Source organism: Danio rerio, chromosome 14 (assembly GCF_052040795.2).
Source record: "Danio rerio strain M-AB ecotype USA chromosome 14, GRCz13ab, whole genome shotgun sequence".
Lineage (NCBI taxonomy): Eukaryota > Metazoa > Chordata > Actinopteri > Cypriniformes > Danionidae > Danio > Danio rerio.
In genome coordinates this window covers 1,227,501-1,247,500 of record NC_141034.1, presented here as the reverse complement: position 1 = coordinate 1,247,500, position 20,000 = coordinate 1,227,501, and the positions used below count along the sequence as shown (strand labels likewise).

The window sequence follows — 20,000 nt, the reverse complement described above, 5'->3', positions numbered from 1 at the left end:
AGCAGACGTTTTATAAATTTATTCATTTATTTATAGTCTTTTCAGCTTAGTCTCTTTATTAATCAGGGGTCGCCACAGTGGAATGAACCACCAACTCATTCATCCATTCATTTTCTTTTCGGCTTAGTCTCTTTATTAATCAGGGGTCGCCACAGTGGAATGAACCACCAACTTTTTCATTCATTCATTCATTTTCTTTTTGGCTTAGTCTCTTTATTAATCAGGGGTCGCCACAGTGGAATGAACCACCAACTTTTTCATTCATTCATTCATTTTCTTTTTGGCTTAGTCTGTTTATTAATCAGGGGTCGCCACAGTGGAATGAACCACCAACTCAATCATTCATTCATTTTTTTCGGCTTAGTGTCTTTATTAATCAGGGGTCGCCACCGTGGAATGAACCACCAACTCATTCATTCATTCATTCATTTTCTTTTTGGCTCTGTCCCTTTATTAATCAGGGGTCGCCACAGTGGAATGACCCATCAATTTATCCAGCATATGTTTTACGCAGCAGATACCCTTCCAGCTGCAACCCATCAGTGGTAAACACTCATACAATCTTGCATTCACACACATACACTACGGGCAATTAAGCTTATTCAATTCTCCTATAGCGCATGTCTTTGGCTTGGGGGAAACTGGAGAAAACCCACACCAACACGGGAGAACATGCAAACTCCACACAGAAATGCCAACTGATGCAGTCTGGGCTCAAACCAGCAACCTTCTTGCTGTGAGGCGATCGTGCTACCCACTGTGCCACCGTGACACCCAGTGCATTATTCATTCATTCATTCATTTTCTTTCAGCTTAGTCCCTTATTCATTAGGGGTCGCCACCGCGGAACGAACCGCCAACTATTCCGGAATATGTCTCACACAGCAAAAGCCCTTTCAGCGACAACCCAGTGCTGGGAAACACCCATACACACTCATTTACACACACACCTATACACTACAGCCAATGTAGTTAATCAATTCTCCTGTAGCGCATGTGTTTGGATGGCAGGGGAAACCTGCACCTAATGTTAAGATTTCAGAAACTATTTTTACTTGTCTAGAAAATGCTTCTTGATGTTCATTTTTTAAAGATATTTCAAGACAAAACCTCTAAGTAAGAGCCATTTGTTGCAGTGTGTATTTCTCCAAACAAGAGTGAGAATAAACAGTGGGTTAAATTCTGAATATAGCTAAAATACTGCGCTCACACCATCATGTTTCAGAATCGTTCATATTGATGGAATCAAGATCATGTCCCAACTAGAGTTTAAAAAGCCCTCGCCGAACAGACTGAATGTAAACATGAGAAGCCGAGAGCCTTTGAAAGCTTTAAAATGAAAAGTGGGCCGCTTTACTGGAAGTGGTGGAGATGATTAAATAGAGTTAGTGTTAGTGCGAGGGCAGGGTTTTTAATAACTCTCTCTTTTCTCGCTCCGCCAAACTCAACATCTCCTCAGACTCGGCTGGCTTCTCTTCTAATTATTTCCTTTCATCTTCTCACTTTCTCTCTGGCTGAAAAAGAGTTACAATAGAGCGTGTGTCTGGCAAACATGTTCATAGGTGGAAATATTAACAGCTGACGTACATCTACTCTGAGAGCTGAATAATCTGAACTATCTCAATGCTGCATAAAATCTACATAATAATATGAGTTACACCAAACCCATTCATTCATTCATTTTCTTTTCAGCAAAGTACTTTTATTAATCTGGGGTCACCACAGCGGAATGAACCGCCAACTTATCCAGCACATGTTTTACACAGCGGATGCCCTTCCAGCTGCAACCCATCACTGGGAAACACCCATACACACTCATTCCCACTACGGGCAATTTAGCTTACCCAATTCACCTACAGCACATGTGTTTGGACTGAGGGGGAAACCGGAGCACCCAGAGGAAACCCACGCCAACACAGGAAACTCATGCCAACCAATAGTGTTTTCAAAAGCACCGATTAATCCACTTCCCTAAACCGAACAGTTTTCAAAAGCAATCAAGAAAAAGAAAATCCCTCGCCTTATTTTTACCACGTTTTCAGACTTTACCACATTCTTACCCTGTTTTTTACTTGTTTATTTTAGTTTTTGGCTTCTGTTTTTGTCTTACCTGCTTTCTGGAACTGTTCTTCACCAGACTCGAACCCTGTCGTCGCTTTCAATTCCGCTCTGTGTCTCAAATCCTCTGACGTACGCACCGAGCCACTGGACAAACTGGTAACAGCGTTAAGCTGGAGGTAAGCGGTCAGCTGATAAGCATGAAAAGAAACAGCATCATACGGCGCCGTATCGTTGGTTTTACAGACAAAATGCAGCCATAGAGCTACGCTTTGAGGAATTTATTGAAGGAATGAAGGAATTCGTTTCAGAATGAGCCTGTGTTGCATATGTACATGTGTACTGTGAATATTTATGTATGTTTAAATACACACACAACACACACACACACACTGTTCGTACTATATATATATATATATATATATATATATATATATATATATATATATATATATATATATATATATACATAGTAAGTAAAATTTTTATACAATTATATGTCTATATATGGTACAAATTATATATATTTACCTATATATCACTTGTATTATATATAAATATTTATATATAAATAAAAACAAGCATTTAATACTTTATAGTCATGCATATATATATATATATATATATATATATATATATATATATATATATATATATAGGGGGGTAATAAATTAGATTTTTAATCTTGATTAATCTCACTATAATCTTGGAATTAATCTAGATTATTCTAGAATCTACTGCTTCCTTGTGTGACAACATGGGAAAATCAACAAGCCAGAATCAACAACAGAGCCAGATTACAATTAGCTAAATGACACTGGGAAAAAAGACTCATGTTTGGAGACATGTCCTCATGTCCATGTCATGACAAAGGGGAAAGCTTACAAGCCTATAGAAACACCATCCCAACTGTGCAGTATGGGGGCGGCAGCATCATGTTGTGGGGCTGTTTTGCTGCAGGAGGGACTGGTTCACTTCACAGCAGAGATGGCATCATGAAGAAAGAACATTATGGAGAAATACTGAAGCAACATCTCAACACATCAGCCAGGACATTACAACTTGGCCACAAATGGTTCTTCCAGACAGACCCTGACCCTAAGCATACTGACAAATTAGTTCAAATGTGCTTTAAGGACAGCAGAGTGAATGTTTTGGAGTGGCCATCACAAAGCCCTGAGATCAATCCTATAGAGAATGTGTGGGCAGAGTTGAAGAAGCTTGTACGAGTGAGCCTACAAATCTGACTCAGTTACTCCAATTCTGTCAGGAGGAATGGGCCAAAATTCCTGCAAACTATTGTGAGAAGCTTGTGGAAGAATACCCAAAACTTTTGACTGTCTAGAACAGGGGTCACCAATCTCGGTCCTTGAGGGCCGGTGTCCCTGCAGGGTTTAGCTCCAACTTGCTTCAACACACCTGCCTGGGTGTTTCAAGTACACATAGTAAGACCTTGATTAGCTTGTTCAGGTGTGTTTGATTAGGGTTGGAGCTAAAATCTGCAGGACACCGGCCCTCCAGGAACAAGTTTGGTGACCACTGGTCTAGAAATTAATTAAAAACTCTCAAAAAAAAAAAAAAATAAATAAATAAATATATATATATATATATATATATATATATATATATATATATATATATATATATATATATATATATATATATTCTGGCATTTAGCAAATGTAAATCATTAAGATAATCCTAAAGGATCTAAAATAGTAAACGTTTTGTATGATTTAACTTTATATATATATATATATATATATATATATATATATATATATATATATATATATATATATATATATATATACAATAATGTATTTTTAAATGCAATTAATCATGATTTATCATTTGACAGCACTCATTTTTCATATATAATCAATGAAACATCAACATATCTGTATGAAAAATACTTTAAATACTTTAAAAATAATAATAACCAGTCTGAAACAGAACGAAATGAAGCACAAACTTTATTTATTACTTTACTAATTTTTTTGATAGCTTCAAAGTTTTGAAATAGCATGTAAAACCTCCTGTTATCCACACATGCGGGGAATAATCGCTCAGATATTAACTCCAGAGATGTTTTCTTATTTGTTATTTCTGTATTCATTCCAGAACAATCACTGACTCTCTGTGAGCGGAGGAGTTTGGCTATTTAAAATCTCAGGCTTATTTAAATATCAGACATCATGTTTGGTCGGGTTCTATTGATAGAGGGTTTTTTAAAGAGCTGGTGTGCGTTTATTCTGTAAAGTCAACATTAAAGATAGTAACAGGTTGGCCGCAGTTCAGAAAGTGCAGGTTTTTGAGCTCAAACCAACATTAGAGAGGTTTGAGCTGGATTTGCTGCTGCTGTTGTTTTTGGGGAAGGTGATGTGTACTCACTCATGTAAGGTATTTTCATGGACAAATATTTCATGTAAAGGAGAAAGCTTTGAACATTTCGAGATATGATCACCTTTTCTGTCTCGCTGAGGGTTTCTTTATAGCTTTACAATGGCTTTAAACATTTAATCAGTTTCATTATTCCTTTTGTTTTGATTAGTTTTTTGTTTTGTTTTGTTTTGATCAGTTTTGTTTGGTTTTAAGTCTTGCTTTGTTTTAATTTGTTTTTTGTCTTCTCTTGTTTTCATTTTTGTCTTGTCTGGTTTTCATTTTATTTTGATTTAATTAGCTTCATTTTGTTTTTTTGTCTTATTTTGTTTTATGTCTTGTCCTGTTTTGTTTTTTTTTGTTATGTTTTGTTTTTGTCTTGTTTGTTTGTTTGTTTGTCTTGTCTTGTGTTGCATTGATTAGTTTAGTTTTGTTTTTGTCATTTTTTTATTTAGTTTTTTTTTCATTTGTCTTGTGTCTTGTTTTTTGTTTTATGTCTGGTTTTGTAATGTTTTGATTAGTTTTGTTTTGTCTTGTGTCTTGTTTTTTGTTTTATGTCTGGTTTTGTAATGTTTTGATTAGTTTTGTTTTGTCTTGTGTCTTGTTTTTTGTTTTATGTCTGGTTTTGTAATGTTTTGATTAGTTTTGTTTTGTCTTGTGTCTTGTTTTTTGTTTTATGTCTGGTTTTGTAATGTTTTGATTAGTTTTGTTTTGTCTTGTGTCTTGTTTTTTGTTTTATGTCTGGTTTTGTTTTGTTTTGATTAGTTTAGTTTTTTCTTGTTTTTTGTTTTGTCTTATATTTTGTTTTGTTCTTGCTTGCTTAGTGTTTTAGATTTTTTAATTAGTTTTGTTTTTTCTTGTTTTGTTTTGTTTTGATAAGTTTGGTTTTGTCTTGTTTTGATTTGTTTTGTTCTTGTCATGTTTTTTGTTTTGTTTTTTGTCTTGTTTTGCTTTGATTAGATTAGTTTTGTTTTTGTCTTATCTTATTTTATTTTTTCACTTGTGTTTTGTCTTGTTTTGATTAGTTTTGTTTTGTCTTATGTCTTGTTTTGTTTTGTTCTTCTTTGCTTTGTTTTTTATTAGTTTTGTTTTGTCTTGTTTTGATGATTTTTGTTTTATCTCTGGTTTTGTTTTGTTTCGATTAGTTTTGTTTTGTGTCTGGTTTTGTTTTGATTAGTTTTGTTCTTCCTTTATTTTGTTTTGTTTCGAAATGAAGTGATTTTTCCTTAAAACTAGCAAAATAATCTGCCAGTGGGGTCAGCAAAATAATCTTGTTTTCACTTTGAAATCTTATCGGCAGATTATTTTGCTTGTTTTAATTTTGACGCATTATTTCTGAAAACAACAACATATTTTTAGTTGTCTAGAAAATGCTTCTTGATTTAAGATTTTTTAGATATTTGGACTAGAAACAAGACACAAACTCTATTTTAGAAAAGCATTTTTTCCTCATGATTTATGTTTTCTGCTTATCATCATGGATATATTATGACCTGGCCACAGATGTATAGGAAGTGCTGTCATGTTGACAAGCTGTTTATGAGCTCAGTAAATGCAGGACATTTGCTCAAATTCTCCATGTTTTTTATTAATCTCCAAACACAAACCACGGCCCCTCAAGATTCCTGCTATTAAAATATGCATTTAGGGGGACCGAGGGTACAAACCTGAACCCTGTGCCTGAACAGAGACAGTGTTACTGCGCACAAGAGCTCTTTTATGGCACCCGGAGCGTTGTTTTTATACATGAGCCTGAATTCAGTGGATTGACTGTGTGCACATCACCTCCAGCCACACACACACACACACACACACACACACACACACTGATAACATCTGAAGAGAAACATACGTGCACTGAAAATAAAACCTGCTCCCTTCTGCCACTGCTGTCAACATATTGTGCAAGAAAATCAACAGTGAAATAAAGGATGAGCATATACAGCGTGAGCGCCAGCGTACTCCTGTCCCAGTATCATGACGTTGTGGATCAGATTATACATTTGTTTAATTTTGTTTGAAATAATATGTCAACATTGATACTAAGATAAACATTATGCCTGATTGTTTTATTGTGAAAGGTGAGCATTTGTGTATTGATGTATAGAAATCTGATATATAGCAATGTGTGACCCTGGACTACAGTACAAGTACACCTTAGCAACCACTCAGAACACCTATTAATACCCAAAAAATGGAAATCACTCAACGGCGATTAAGAACACCCTAGCAACAAACCAGAACACCCTAGCAACCACCTAGCAACACCTTAGCAGCCACCTTGCAACCACTCAGAACACCCTAGCAACTTCCTAGAAAGATCTTAGCAACCATCTAACAACCCCTCAGGATCCCCTAGCGAACACTCAGAGCACCCTAAACCACATACCAACACTTTAGCAGCCACTTAGTAACCACTCAGAACACAATAGCAACTGCATAGAATCACCTTACAACAACTCAGAAAGCCCTAGCAACCCCTTAGCAACCACCTAGCAATGCCCTAGCAACAAAACAACGGCCACTCAAAATACTCTATCAACAACTAAAAACACACTACCAATACCAACACATTAGCAGCCACCTAGTTACCACTCAGAACGCCCTAGTAAATGCCTAGAAATGCCTTAGCAACCACCTAACTACAGCTCAAAATGCTTTAACAATACCTTAGCACCTAATGGCCACTCAGTAAATCATAACAACTAGAAACACCCTAGCAACCACATACCAACACCTTACCAGCCATCTTGTGACCACCCAGAACATCCTAGCAACCACCTAAAAACGCCATTGAAACGCCCTAACAAGCACTCAGAATGCCCTAGCACTACCTTAGCAACCACCTAGCAAATACTTAGAACACCCCAACAACCGCCTAGTAATGCCTTGGCAACCACTAAACGACCACTCAGAACACCCTAGCAACAACTCAGTACACCCTAGCAACCACACACCAATACCTTAGCAGCCACATAGTAACCACTCAGAACACTGCCTAGCAATGCCTTAGCAACCACCCAACAGTCACACAGGACACCCTAGTAACAACCCAGAACACATTAGCAGCCGCCTAGCAACCTCTCAGAATGCCTAGCAACACCTTTGCAACCACCCTGCAACCACAAAACACCCTAGAAACCGCCTAGGTAATGCCTTAGCAACCACCATCAATCAGAACATCCTAGCAACCACCGGGCAACAACTCAGAACACCCTAGCAACCAAGAATACCCTATTAATGCCCCAGCAACACCTTAGCAACTGCCTAGCAAACACTCAGAATACCCTAGCAACTGCCAAGAAATGCCTTAGCAACCACCTATCAACCATTTAGAACGCCCTAGCAGCACCTTAGCAAGTGAACTCAGAACACCCTAGTAACTGCCTAGCAATGCTTTAGCAAACACCTAACGGCCACACCGAACACCCTAGCAACAACCCAGAACACTTTAGCAGCCGCCTAGCAACCAATCAGAATGCCTAGCAACCACCTTGCAACCACTTAACACCTTAGCAACTGCCTAGAAATACCTTAGCAACCACCTAACAATCAGAACATCCTAGCAACCACCAGGCAATCACTTAGATACCCTAGCAACTAAGAATACCCTATCAATGCCATAGCCACTGCCTAGCGACCACTCAGAACATTTTTTTTGATCTCATAAAAACCTAAAACTTATTTAAGATCAAAACTTTAAGCTACATAAAACTCAGAACTATAACAGAACCAAAACCATTTGCTGTGTCCATCAGTGCAGTTTAAGGAAAATTAACGGACCCAATTGTGAACACAATTCTGAAATGACTCATTAACACTCATTAAACCTTTGACTAATCCTCTGTGCAGGGGTGTGATGGGCACATGCCGGACGCGCGCCCTATTTAGTGAACTCGCTGTGTTTTGAGACGCGCTCCAGACCCTCGCCGCGCGCGCACAAACTTCACACACACACACACACATCTGCAGCTCAGCGGATCATTCATGATTTCTGCCTCGCGTGGATTCTCGTGATGGCAGTCCGGGCTTTACTTGCGCTCTCCGTGTTGGCTTATCTCAGTGCGGCGGATCTCACCCAGGACTGGACGGGTCCGAACCAAGTCGAGCAGCCGAACCACGCGCGCCCGCACATCATCTTCATCATGACGGACGACCAGGGCTTCAACGACATCGGATACCACAACACAGACATCCACACACCGACCCTGGACAGGCTGGCGGCCGCAGGAGTCAAGCTGGAGAACTACTACATCCAGCCCATCTGCACCCCGTCGCGCAGCCAGTTCATCACCGGCAGGTAAAGCGCGCTCTCGGTCACTCACTTACTATGATGTTGTGCATGTTATTTACTGATTTCAGCTATAGTCAAATATAGACATCATCAATTGTCATGCAAAAAAAAAATAAAAAAATGCCACAGTAATTTACAGTACAAGCGTATTACAAGTATAGTATTTACACCACTTTGTTAGTGAATGTTGCAGCATACTATAGTATTAACTATAACTGATAAATACAGCAGTATAATTTAGTTTTTACTTCAGTAAAGTGGTGTATTGTAATATAGAATATCCTATAGTTGTAGAACACTGCAGTATTGAATCATTTGTTTATATAACTTTAGTTGATGTGTTACATTGGGAACTAATTAAGATCAAATTTAAACGGATTAAAGTACTTAAAAACAATACACTATTTACTATAAGTTACTATTGTATTTTTCATTGCATAGTAGAACACTGTTCTAAATTAAATGTAAATTTCTAAAGTATTTTGTACTAATGCCTGTTCCATATGTGTATATATAATTGACTGGGCATGGTTGGATATGTAATATTATAAATGCTCATTTCCAATGAGAAACAATGGTACATCTAAGTGTTATTTGTCTGGGAAATACTAATAAGGCAACTTATTACACTACATCAGTGGTCATCTAGCAGGAGACCACTAGGGCACCTCAGCAAAACTCCCAATGAAGGACTTAATTAAGACCCAAACTAATCAAAAATTCATTAATTTTCCTTCGGCTTAGTCCCTTTATTCATCAGAGTTTGCCACAGCGGAATGAACTGCCAACTATTCCAGAATGTTTTACACAGTGGATGCCCTTCCAGCTGCAACCCAGTACTGGGAAACACCCATACACACTCATACACTACGGCCAGTTTAGTTCATCAATTCCACTATAGCACATGTGTTTGGACTGTGGGGGAAACCAGAGGAAACCCACGCCAACACAGGGAGAACATGCAAACTCCACACAGAAACACCAACTGACCCAGCCAGGACTCAAACCAGCATGCAATTTGCTGTGAAGCCATTGTGCTAACCACTGAGCCACTGTGTCGTTCTAAACAAAAACGATTCATAAACAATTTCATGTTTACATTATTTCTATGGAGTTGTTGAATGCTGGATTCTGATTGGCTGATAAACATTCTTAAGTGTGCAGTTATTTTCAGATAAATGCACAGATAAAGTAGTTCGGAACTACTTTATCTGTGCATTTATCTGAAAATATACCGGGTGTGTGCTATTTACGAATAATTTGACAGCACATTGTCAACTATTCAATAGTCGACCACTCATTTCCAGTTGTTGATAATATAATTGTGCAATTAGTAAAAGTACACAAACCTTCAACGATCTCAAACAAGTTGGGCTATTTTTAGAGGTATGGATAGTGTTTAAAAGGAATAATCTTGAGTCAATTTTTTTTAACAACTAAATGTGTTAAAGTAATATATAAACACTAATCGGCCACTTTATTAGGTACACCTCACTAGTACAAGGTCGGACCTCCTTTTGTCTTCAGATCTGCCTTAATCCTTCATGGCAAAGATTCAACAAGCTACTGGAAATATTCCTCAGAGATTTTGCTCCATATTGTCATGATAGCATCACACAGTTGCTGCAGATTTGTCGGCTGCACATCCATGATGCCAATCTCCCGTTCCACCACATCCCAAAGCTGCTCTATTGGATTGAGCTCTGGTGACTGTGGAGGCCATTTGAGTACAGTGAACTCATCGCCATGTTCAAAAATCCACATTCAAAGTCACTTAAATCCCCTTTCTTCCCCATTCTGATGCTCACTTTGAACTGCAGCAGATCGTCTTGACCATGTCTATGTAACGGAGGCCAGCTAGTGTGTGCTGTGCAGGTAAAACTTCACTCCTCCGACCTCTAAAGGTGCTCTAGCGACAGCCGCTAGAGGGCATGGTCTTTAGCCTCCTTGTTAGAGCAAACGACTCCCATGCGGAAGGTCGCCTATTCGATACCAGCTCGGAGCAGGTTGGGTGGCGTAGTACCGGCGGAGTTACATCTACATGTCTAAATACATTGAGTTGCTGCCATGTCATTGGCTGATTAGATATTTGCGTTAACAAGCAGTATATATATATATATATATATATAGAGGCAAGGCGCAGTAGATAGTGCTGTTGCCTCACAGCAAGAAGGTCGCTGGGTTGCTGGTCCGAACCTCGGCTCAGTTGGCGTTTCTGTGTGGAGTTTGCATGTTCTCCCTGCCTTCGCGTGGGTTTCCTCCGGGTGCTCCGGTTTCCCCTACAGTCCAAACACATGCGGTACAGGTGAATTGGGTAAGCTTGAATTGTCCGTAGTGTATGAGTATGTGTGTGGATGTTTCCCAGAGATGGGTTGCGGCTGGAAGGGCGTCCGCTGCGTAAAAACTTGCTGGATAAGTTGGCGGTTCATTCCGCTGTGGCGACCCCGGATTAATAAAGGGACTAAGCCGACAAGAAAATGAATGAATGATAGTTCACCACAAGACATTTACTTACTATTTACTCAACCTCAAAGGGTTTCAAACCTTTATGAGTTTCTTTCTTCTGTTGAACACAACAGCACAGCAGATATTTTGGAAACCGGTAACTGCTGACTGCCATAGTAGGAAAACAAACACAATGGAGGTCATGGTTGCATATTGCAGAAATATTCTTTTGTTTTCAATAAAAGACAGAAACTAATAAAGGGTGAGAAAATGATGACGGAACTTTCATTTGTGGGTGAACTGTCCCTTTACGATGGGTTTAAGATTGTGGTTGATAGGTAGACGATAGTATTACATTTAAATGTGTACACTGCTTATATTAGCGGACAAAAATGTTAAAACTGAGACTAAAACTACTGCTCAAGAAAGCATTTTCATTAACTGAAATAAAAAACGACTAACAAGCAGTCACTGCAAAACCAACTGAAATCAAATAATAATCAGCAAAAATAATGATGCTCAGAATTAAAAATCAGACCAGTAACTGTCTATAGATGGAGCTTTTACAGACGAGCACGTCAGTCAGGCGCATGATTATATGTATACATAAAAATTCTATATAATCATAACAGTGCAGATGTGGCGCACGCTCCCGCATGCTGCACGAAATCACAAAGAATGCAGTGTGTCTCTGCTGTTGCCAGATCCTGCTAGAAACACACCAAATAAGAACAAGCCAAAATACACTTTAACCCAAATACTTTTCTCAGCAATAAGACACACACCAAAAATGCATTTGCTTTTACAAATTTAAGTGGATTGGACATAAAGCAATTAAGTTGTTGCAAAAAAAAAACCTCAAGAATTGTGTTGTTCCAGCTCATTTGGAACAAACAGTAAGCGTCATGTCTTGAGCGTGTGCTGCTGAATGAGCTTTCTGATGTGTTGATTTTCCCTTCTGCTCCAGATATCAGATTCACACGGGTCTCCAGCACTCCATCATCCGCTCTCGTCAGCCCAGCTGTCTGCCGTTTGGGCTGCGCACGCTGCCGCAGCGTCTGCAGGAGGCCGGATACGGCACGCACATGGTGGGAAAGTGGCATTTGGGTTTCTACAAGCGCGACTGTCTGCCGACCCGCCGTGGGTTCAACACATACTTCGGCTCGCTGACCGGCAGCGTGGACTATTACACCTACAAATCCTGCGACGGTCCCAAAGTGTGCGGATTCGACCTCCATGATGGTGAGCGCGTGGCGTGGGGGCAAGGAGGACGATACTCAACACACTTATACACACAAAGAGTGCGGAAAATCCTGGCGGCGCACGATCCCTCATCACAACCGCTCTTCATCTTCCTCTCTTTCCAGGCGGTGCACACTCCCTTACAGTCGCCAAAGGAATACGTCTATCCCTACCGCCGCATGGGGAACATGTTTCGCCGGAAGTACGCCGGGATGGTTTCTGCCGTGGATGAGGCGGTGCGTAACGTGACGTACGCGCTCCGGAAGTACGGCTACTATAAAAACACCGTCATATTCTTCTCCACCGATAACGGTGGACAGCCTCTGTTCGGAGGAAGCAACTGGCCTCTACGGGGACGGAAGGGAACGTATTGGGAAGGAGGCGTTCGTGGGATTGGATTCGTGCATAGTCCGCTGTTGAGGCGTAGGAGGAGAGTTAGCAGAGCTTTGATTCACATCACCGACTGGTATCCGACCCTAATGAGACTTGCCGGAGGAAACGTTTCCCAAGCCGAAGGGCTTGACGGATTTGACATGTGGGATACTATTAGTGATGGGAAAGAGTCTCCGCGGTATGAGATTCTTCATAATATTGACCCACTCTATAACGCAGCCCGGCACGGATCTTTAAAAAACGGATTTGGGATCTGGAATACAGCCGTACAGGCAGCGGTTCGAGTCGGCGATTGGAAGCTTTTGACCGGAAACCCGGGATATGGAGACTGGATTCCTCCTCAGATGCTCGGGAACTTTCCCGAATCCTGGTGGAGTTTGGAGCGCCACACGGAGGCCAAGAAATCTCTGTGGTTGTTCAATGTGGCGGATGATCCGTACGAGCGGTTCGATCTCGCCGAGCGCAGACCGGATGTGGTTAAGCAGCTTCTTGCGCGGTTATCCTTTTATAACCGGACTGCCGTGCCGGTTCGCTACCCTTCAGAGGACCCCAGAGCCGATCCGAGCCGCAATGGAGGAGCCTGGGGCCCCTGGGAGGGAGACGGAGAGAACTGGGAGCCGTTTTACATCAAGAAGAAGAAAGCCAAGAAGCAGAAGCGGAAGTTCTGCAAAATGAAGTCGTTTTTTAGGAGGTTGAACATTCGGATTATGTCAAACAGGATCTGAACATGTCCTGCATGACTGACTGCTGAGGGCCACTTCAGGGACTTTGATTAGCTGTTTGCCCTACAGTGGCTGAGAGAGGTCAAGCGCACCGCAGATTTAGTTCACCCAGAATGAAAAACTCTGTTAATGATTGCTTGTGTAACTCCACACCCTTGTGTCATTCCAAACCCAGAGACGTTCATTCATCAGAACACAACTGAAGATATTTCAGGTGAGACAGCCAGACACCCGAGACATTAAAGCTTCATTCATTCATTCATTTTCCTTCGGCTTAGTCCCTTTATTCATCAGGGGTCGCCACAGTGGAATGACCCATCAACTATTCCAGGATATGTTTTACGCAGCGGATGCCCTTCCAGCTGCAACCGAGTACTGGGAAACACCCATACACACTCATTCCCATACACACACTCAGTGTTTTTCTTAAATGTATGATCATGTTCTATTTGAAATAAACACTTTTGTTTTTGTGAAGGCTGATTAAAAAGAAAGAAAGCTGTCTTTATTGAGACTAGTGTAAATGTTGACTGCCCTCTAGCGGACACCTGAGCTTTATTTGGATTTTGATTGGAGGACTGTACACGTGTAAATGTGTGTGTGTGTGTGTGTATGTGGGCTGTGTATGTGAAAGAGAGAGAGAGTGTGTGTGTGTGTGTGTGTGTGCATATGAGTGTTCTTGAATTGTATATTTTGTGTGTGTATATAATGTAAATGTTGACTGCCCTCTAGTGGACACCTGAAGTTTATTTGTTATTCTGATTGGAGGACTGTACATGTGTAGGTTCACGGTTCTCTTGTAAACGTGTGTGTGTGTGTGTGTGTGTGTGTATTTAAAAAGACCGAAATATGTGTATGTATTTTAGATGTATTTTGTGCATGTGTGTGTGTGTGTGTGTGTGTGTGTGTGTGAGTTAAATGTGTGTGTGTGTGGTCTGTTTGCCTGCAGATACACTGGTCAGAGACCCTCTGGGCTGTGCTTTACAGTAGCTGCTCCTCCAGTACAGTATAAAGGTCTGCTTGTTAAGTGTGTGTTTCTGAGAAACGGGCCTCTCAGGTAAGGCCGACACACTGAGAAACTGATGTTCAGAACAGCTCCACTACGCTTTATTGACACTGTACTGTACCTGCTCATCTCCTGAGCATAGAGAAATTATTTTGAAAAAGAATAAGGAACAAACTAATTGTATTTATTATTATTAATTATGTAATTTAATTATTTTTTAGGTATTCAGTACACTTCCATTTATTTATTTATTTATTTATTTATTTGTTTGTTTGTTTGTTTGTTTATTATGTAGCTCAAGAATTAATTTTTAAGTATTCAGTAAATGTCCATTAATTTATTTATTGCATAATTATTTTTTTTAGCATTTAGTACACTTGCATTATTTATTTAATTTACAGTAAGTATTATTTTTATGTATTCAGTATACGTTCATTTATTTATTATGTAAGTTGAGGATTATTTTTATAGTTTGTTATGTTATACCACATTTAAACACTAAATGTCGCTGTTTTAATATTTTGACCAGTTCTGTTATATTTCCTGCCCTCTAAAGCGCTCGATTAGCTATTATAACCAATCAATTAAACCAAAATAAAAGTGAATTCACATTAAATTAAAATATAAACTAGCATTAAATGTGTATGTAGGGTATTTACAATATTTAACAGATGCTATTACTTTGATTAAATCATTTTAGTCAAAATGAAATACACTTTAATGTATTTAACCCATACAGCTCACTTAATCTGTTATATACAGTATTTATTTATTTATTATGTAATTTAAGTATTATTTTTAATGTATTTATTTAATGTCCATTTATTTATTTGTTATGTAATTTAAGTTTTTTGTATTTAGTACACTTGCATTTATTTATATTGTGTAATTTAAGTATTTTCAAAGTATTCAGTACACATCTGTTTATTTATTATGTAATTCAAGTATGTTTTGTAAGTAATTAGTGCATTTGCATTTGTTTATTTATTTAATTATTTATTTACTATGTGATTTAAGTTTTCTTTTTAAGTTTTCAGTTCATTAATAATACAACTCAAATATACCCTAATTAGCATTATCTTGGTTTTGTAGTTGTCTTGTTATACCACATTTAGACACCACATGTGGCTATTTTACTATTGTGTTCAGTCCTATCACGTCTCAATTTAAAGGATTAGCTATAATAATCAATCAATAAAACCAAAATAAGTCAATTGAAATAAAGCATTAAATGTTATATAACCGATGCTATTCCTTTGACTAAATCTCTTTATCATAAAAAATAACGTGTTAAGCCAACTTTATCTATGCTATATACAGTATTTATTGGTTTAATTTATTTATTATTGCTGGAGAGCGTAACACATGGCAGTACACTAAGTGCAACATCAACAAGTGAAAGTAACTGACAAAATGAAATTAAAACAATGTAATCTAATAATAATAATAAATATTAATATTTTGTAATATGGATAAGTTATTGACGGTCACACCTGTGCGCGCTCCCGCTTCAGGAAGTCTGTACAAAGGTGAACGAGTCCTTAAACGCGGGTTACTTCGAGACAAACCACCAGCCAATCACAAGCCTCCTAACAGTCTTTCTATTCGAACGGCGCCTCCGATTGGCGGAGGTCTTGGCGACCAAACACAACGGAAAAAGTAGTAAACTCTCGCCGTCCGTCAGACAACCGCATGCACGAATAACTGACGAGTTCGGTCGAGTTCAGGTCAGTAGCGGGTCTTACATCTTATATTACACAAAATATTACATAATAACGGCTTTGTGTTTATGTTTTGATACTCTGAGACGTGTCTAAGTGTGTATGAAACTGAAATATGACACTGTGTGCTCCTCTGTTATTACTTAGCATAGCGGTTGTCTGAAAACGTCACTTAAATACGGTTTATATATTAATTAATATGTATTTTAATTATTGTGTGGAGTGAAATCACATTTATTTATTTGCTAGCACTTGTCTAACATGCTGAATTGACTGACGTAAAGTTGTGTTTGTGATTAAGACACGTCATCATCTGTCATAAGTTACCTGACTCAAGTTGCTAATTTAGCTTAAGTTAGCTAATATTGAGGTAAAGTTGGTTGTATAGTCACTTTCAATTGTAATTTCTCAATAATAATAATAATAATAATAATAATATTATAATTTCAAAGTGTTTTTGCAAGTTCTGAATATTGAAATCATATTAGCAGCCAATGCTATCAAAGTACAACATTGTTCAGTCAAATAATTAGTGCTAATGTTGTTTTGATGTCATGTTTACATGCTAATTCATATTGAATATTGAAAGCAGTGTGATAAACAATATAGGGAGCGTGTCACAAGTTGAACGAATGTGCTAATATAAAACCAACCTCTATATTCATGCCAAATACTTAGCTGATCTCTAAATGGATAATTCTGTGGCCAAGCAATGCTTATTTGTTGTTGTTTTTTTCTTTTAGAGATGAGGTTGTTTAAAATATTGTGGGTTATATTAAGGTTGTATGTCGTCTTGCTTGAGATCTGATTTAACATGTCCCTGTTGACCTTGTGCTATGGTAACCGCAGGGTTTCTGTTGATTGTTTTCATTCCCAGCATCCCTCATACCTGCACTAATCACCTGTGTGCTTGAATTAAGGTTTAGTATTAAACCGTAGGCTTTCTCATTGAGAAGAATACTTGCTGTTTACTTTGCCTTTTTTTAATATTAGGATCAGTCAAGTTTATTGCATTAGAGTTTTCTGCAGCTCTTAAAGGGACAGTTCACGCAAAAGTGAAAATTGTGTTATCATTTACTCATCCTTCACTTGTCCAAAACCTGTTTGAGTTTTTTCTGTTAAACTCATGTGAATGATAAACTTTCACTCTTTCGTGCTTAAAATCTGCAGTGACTCACTGTATCACCTTGGCTTCTCCAGCACAAATTAATGTTACGCTGAATTGACGTCGTGAATGGGTTCAACCAAAGCATGTGCAATCAATGAACAACTTTATGAGTCTTTAAAGAGCTATTGTAACTTCTTAAATCAGTTTGTACTTCCAGAAGCGAAGGTTGCAGTCAGATTAGCATTAAATCAGACACACGGTATCAGTCTGACCTTCATATATGTGTCACATGCCTCTCTAATCAGGACAAAGGTTGAGTTTTACTCCACTTATAAGTGTTGACTAAACATACACCTATAAACTCTTGACCTTCAGCAACAAATAAAAAAATGCACAAATGTAAAAAAGAAACAGTGTAAATTATTAATGGAGATGAACAGGTGTGATATACAAGCTGATATTCACACACTCGTGATCTTTTGTCCTGCACACTAGGCATCTGTATGTATTTATAAAGCTTTACCTGTTCAGTAGAAACACAAAACAAGCTCTGCATCAATCTGTCAATCGCATTGTCTGAAGACAAAATACAACCAGCCATTTAAACAACCACTATACACTCATAATTATGGTTTACATGTTTTAAGATGGTAAATTTAGGACTACATTTATTTATTCATTCATTTTCTTTTCTTAGTCCTTTTTATTAATCTGTGGTCGCCACAGAGGAATGAACCGCCAACTTATCCAGCATATGTTTTACGCAGTGGATGCCCTTTCAGCTGCAACCTATTGCTGGTAAACATCCATACACACTCATGTACACACACAAACACTATGGACAATTTAGCTAACCCAATTCACCTATACCAAGTCTTTGGACTTAGGCGTTTGGACTGTGGGGGAAACCAGAGCACCCGGAGGAAACCCACAGGGAGAACATGCAACTGACCCAGCCGAGGCTTGAACCAGCGACCTTCTTGCTGTGAGGCGATCATGCTGCTCACTGCGCCACCGTGGCGCCCTAAATATCAACATTTTAAAGCAAAAACACTTTTTTAGCAAGATTATTTTACTTGCCCCACTGACTTTGTTTTAAGGAAAAACTTACAAAGAAAAGTGTAGAGAAAGTTGAAAACAAAACAATATTTTTATATTTTCTTAGGTATTTTGACTGGAAAGTAAGAAAAAGCATTGTGATTATTCAATTTCTGTACCTGAATACTCTAAGACTCCCCAGAACACTATTAAATAGTGCTATTTAACTGCCTTGTTAAACTATACTCCTGTTTATCTCCAATATTTGTAGCAGAAAAATAAAACATTGCAATATCAGAGTTTTCCAATATGGTGCAGCCCTGGTTTAAAGCTTTATTTATGACCTATTATGCAACAGGCTCATTAGTAGGGCTGCACAATATATCATTAAAGCATCGATATCACAATTTATGTATATGCAGATTATTTATTAAAGACTAAAATATAAATAAAATACTAATATTATTCTTTTTAAATAATATATGCAATAAAGACCATGCTATTTTGTTTGAATGTTAAATTTCTACACCTAAATACAGTTTGAAATCATAAAGCACTGTTTATTTAACTTATCTTTGCTCTGCTGTATTTATATATGCTTGTAATTTATTATAATTTATGCAAACACACTGTATAGAAAATATTTGATTATTCTTATCTGTCTAAATCAATGCAGTCAATTTAAATAGAGCTGTTCAGTTCATCTACTCAAATTATATTTATATGTATTGCAATGTCAGATTTTCTAATATTGTGCAGCCCTACTCGCTGTCTTTTAATTCCGACTGTTAAACTGCGTCCGAGACGCCGCTTCTCTCTCAGCCTGCTCGTTATCTTTGCCACAGTGATAATCTGCTGATTGGTTGGTCAATATTTATATATTGATGGCCATTGCCGAGGTCAGCGTTTCCTCACTGCTCTGTGTTTGCTCAGTCTCACTGCTACTTGTCGTTGAGTGTTTGATGCAATCCTGCCTGTGTTTGGAAACCATTGCAAACATTCCTCATGTGGGACTGAGTGTGAAATCGCAGAGCTGTCAGTCTTAGGAAATCTGTCAAGTCACATTCAGGTCTTAAGACATTGATTTCCAAATCGATTTTTCATTCATTTCTGGCTTGTTATAATCTTCTTTAAAGAAATATTTTAGCATGTATAGAAAAATAAGAAACATTAGAACTGAATGATCAGATTTGTACTTGAATTAGGGCTGCACGATATTAGAAAAATCTGACTTTGCGATATTTTGTTTTGCTGCAGTATGAATTAAATTTCACCAGATGATTGGAACCGCTCTGTTTGGAAAGATTTCATTAATTTACATCGAGTGGGATGATCAAGTCTTTTTCTTTGCAGTGTATCTGCATAAATTATAATAAATTACATGCAAAAATAATTCGAACACTATTCAAGTACAGCAATTGGACAATCAAATGTAAAATAACATGACCATCATTGTATAAATAATAAATTTAATAACATCTTTATCTTTAAATATTTAATAAATAATCTAATCTTGTGATGTGACTTAAATTGAGTATAGTCATGTTTATTATTTTAAATGTGCAAGTATTTGTTTCGGGGTGGTTAGCAC

At 38.1% G+C, this 20,000-nt stretch overlaps 3 protein-coding genes across 5 annotated transcripts in view; all 3 read left to right on the top strand.

Moving 5' to 3' along the window:
• Positions 1-20,000, top strand: part of rgs14a (regulator of G protein signaling 14a) — a 438,366-nt gene that overhangs the window by 317,793 nt on the left and 100,573 nt on the right. The window lies entirely within an intron of this gene.
• arsia (arylsulfatase family, member Ia) lies at positions 3,868-14,037 on the top strand. Its single transcript, XM_087281125.1, has 3 exons — positions 3,868-5,128; positions 5,286-8,740; positions 12,147-14,037. The coding sequence occupies exons 2-3, from the start codon at positions 8,457-8,459 to the stop codon at positions 13,537-13,539; spliced, it is 1,677 nt and encodes a 558-aa protein (XP_087137251.1). The 5' UTR covers positions 3,868-5,128; positions 5,286-8,456; the 3' UTR covers positions 13,540-14,037.
• Positions 16,167-20,000, top strand: part of acsl1b (acyl-CoA synthetase long chain family member 1b) — a 28,778-nt gene continuing 24,944 nt past the window's right edge. For 2 of the 3 annotated variants that reach the window (XR_015506760.1, XM_087280383.1), the window contains exon 1: positions 16,225-16,269. The gene's annotated coding sequence lies outside the window, so the exon portion shown is untranslated. 3 annotated transcript variants of the gene reach the window in all.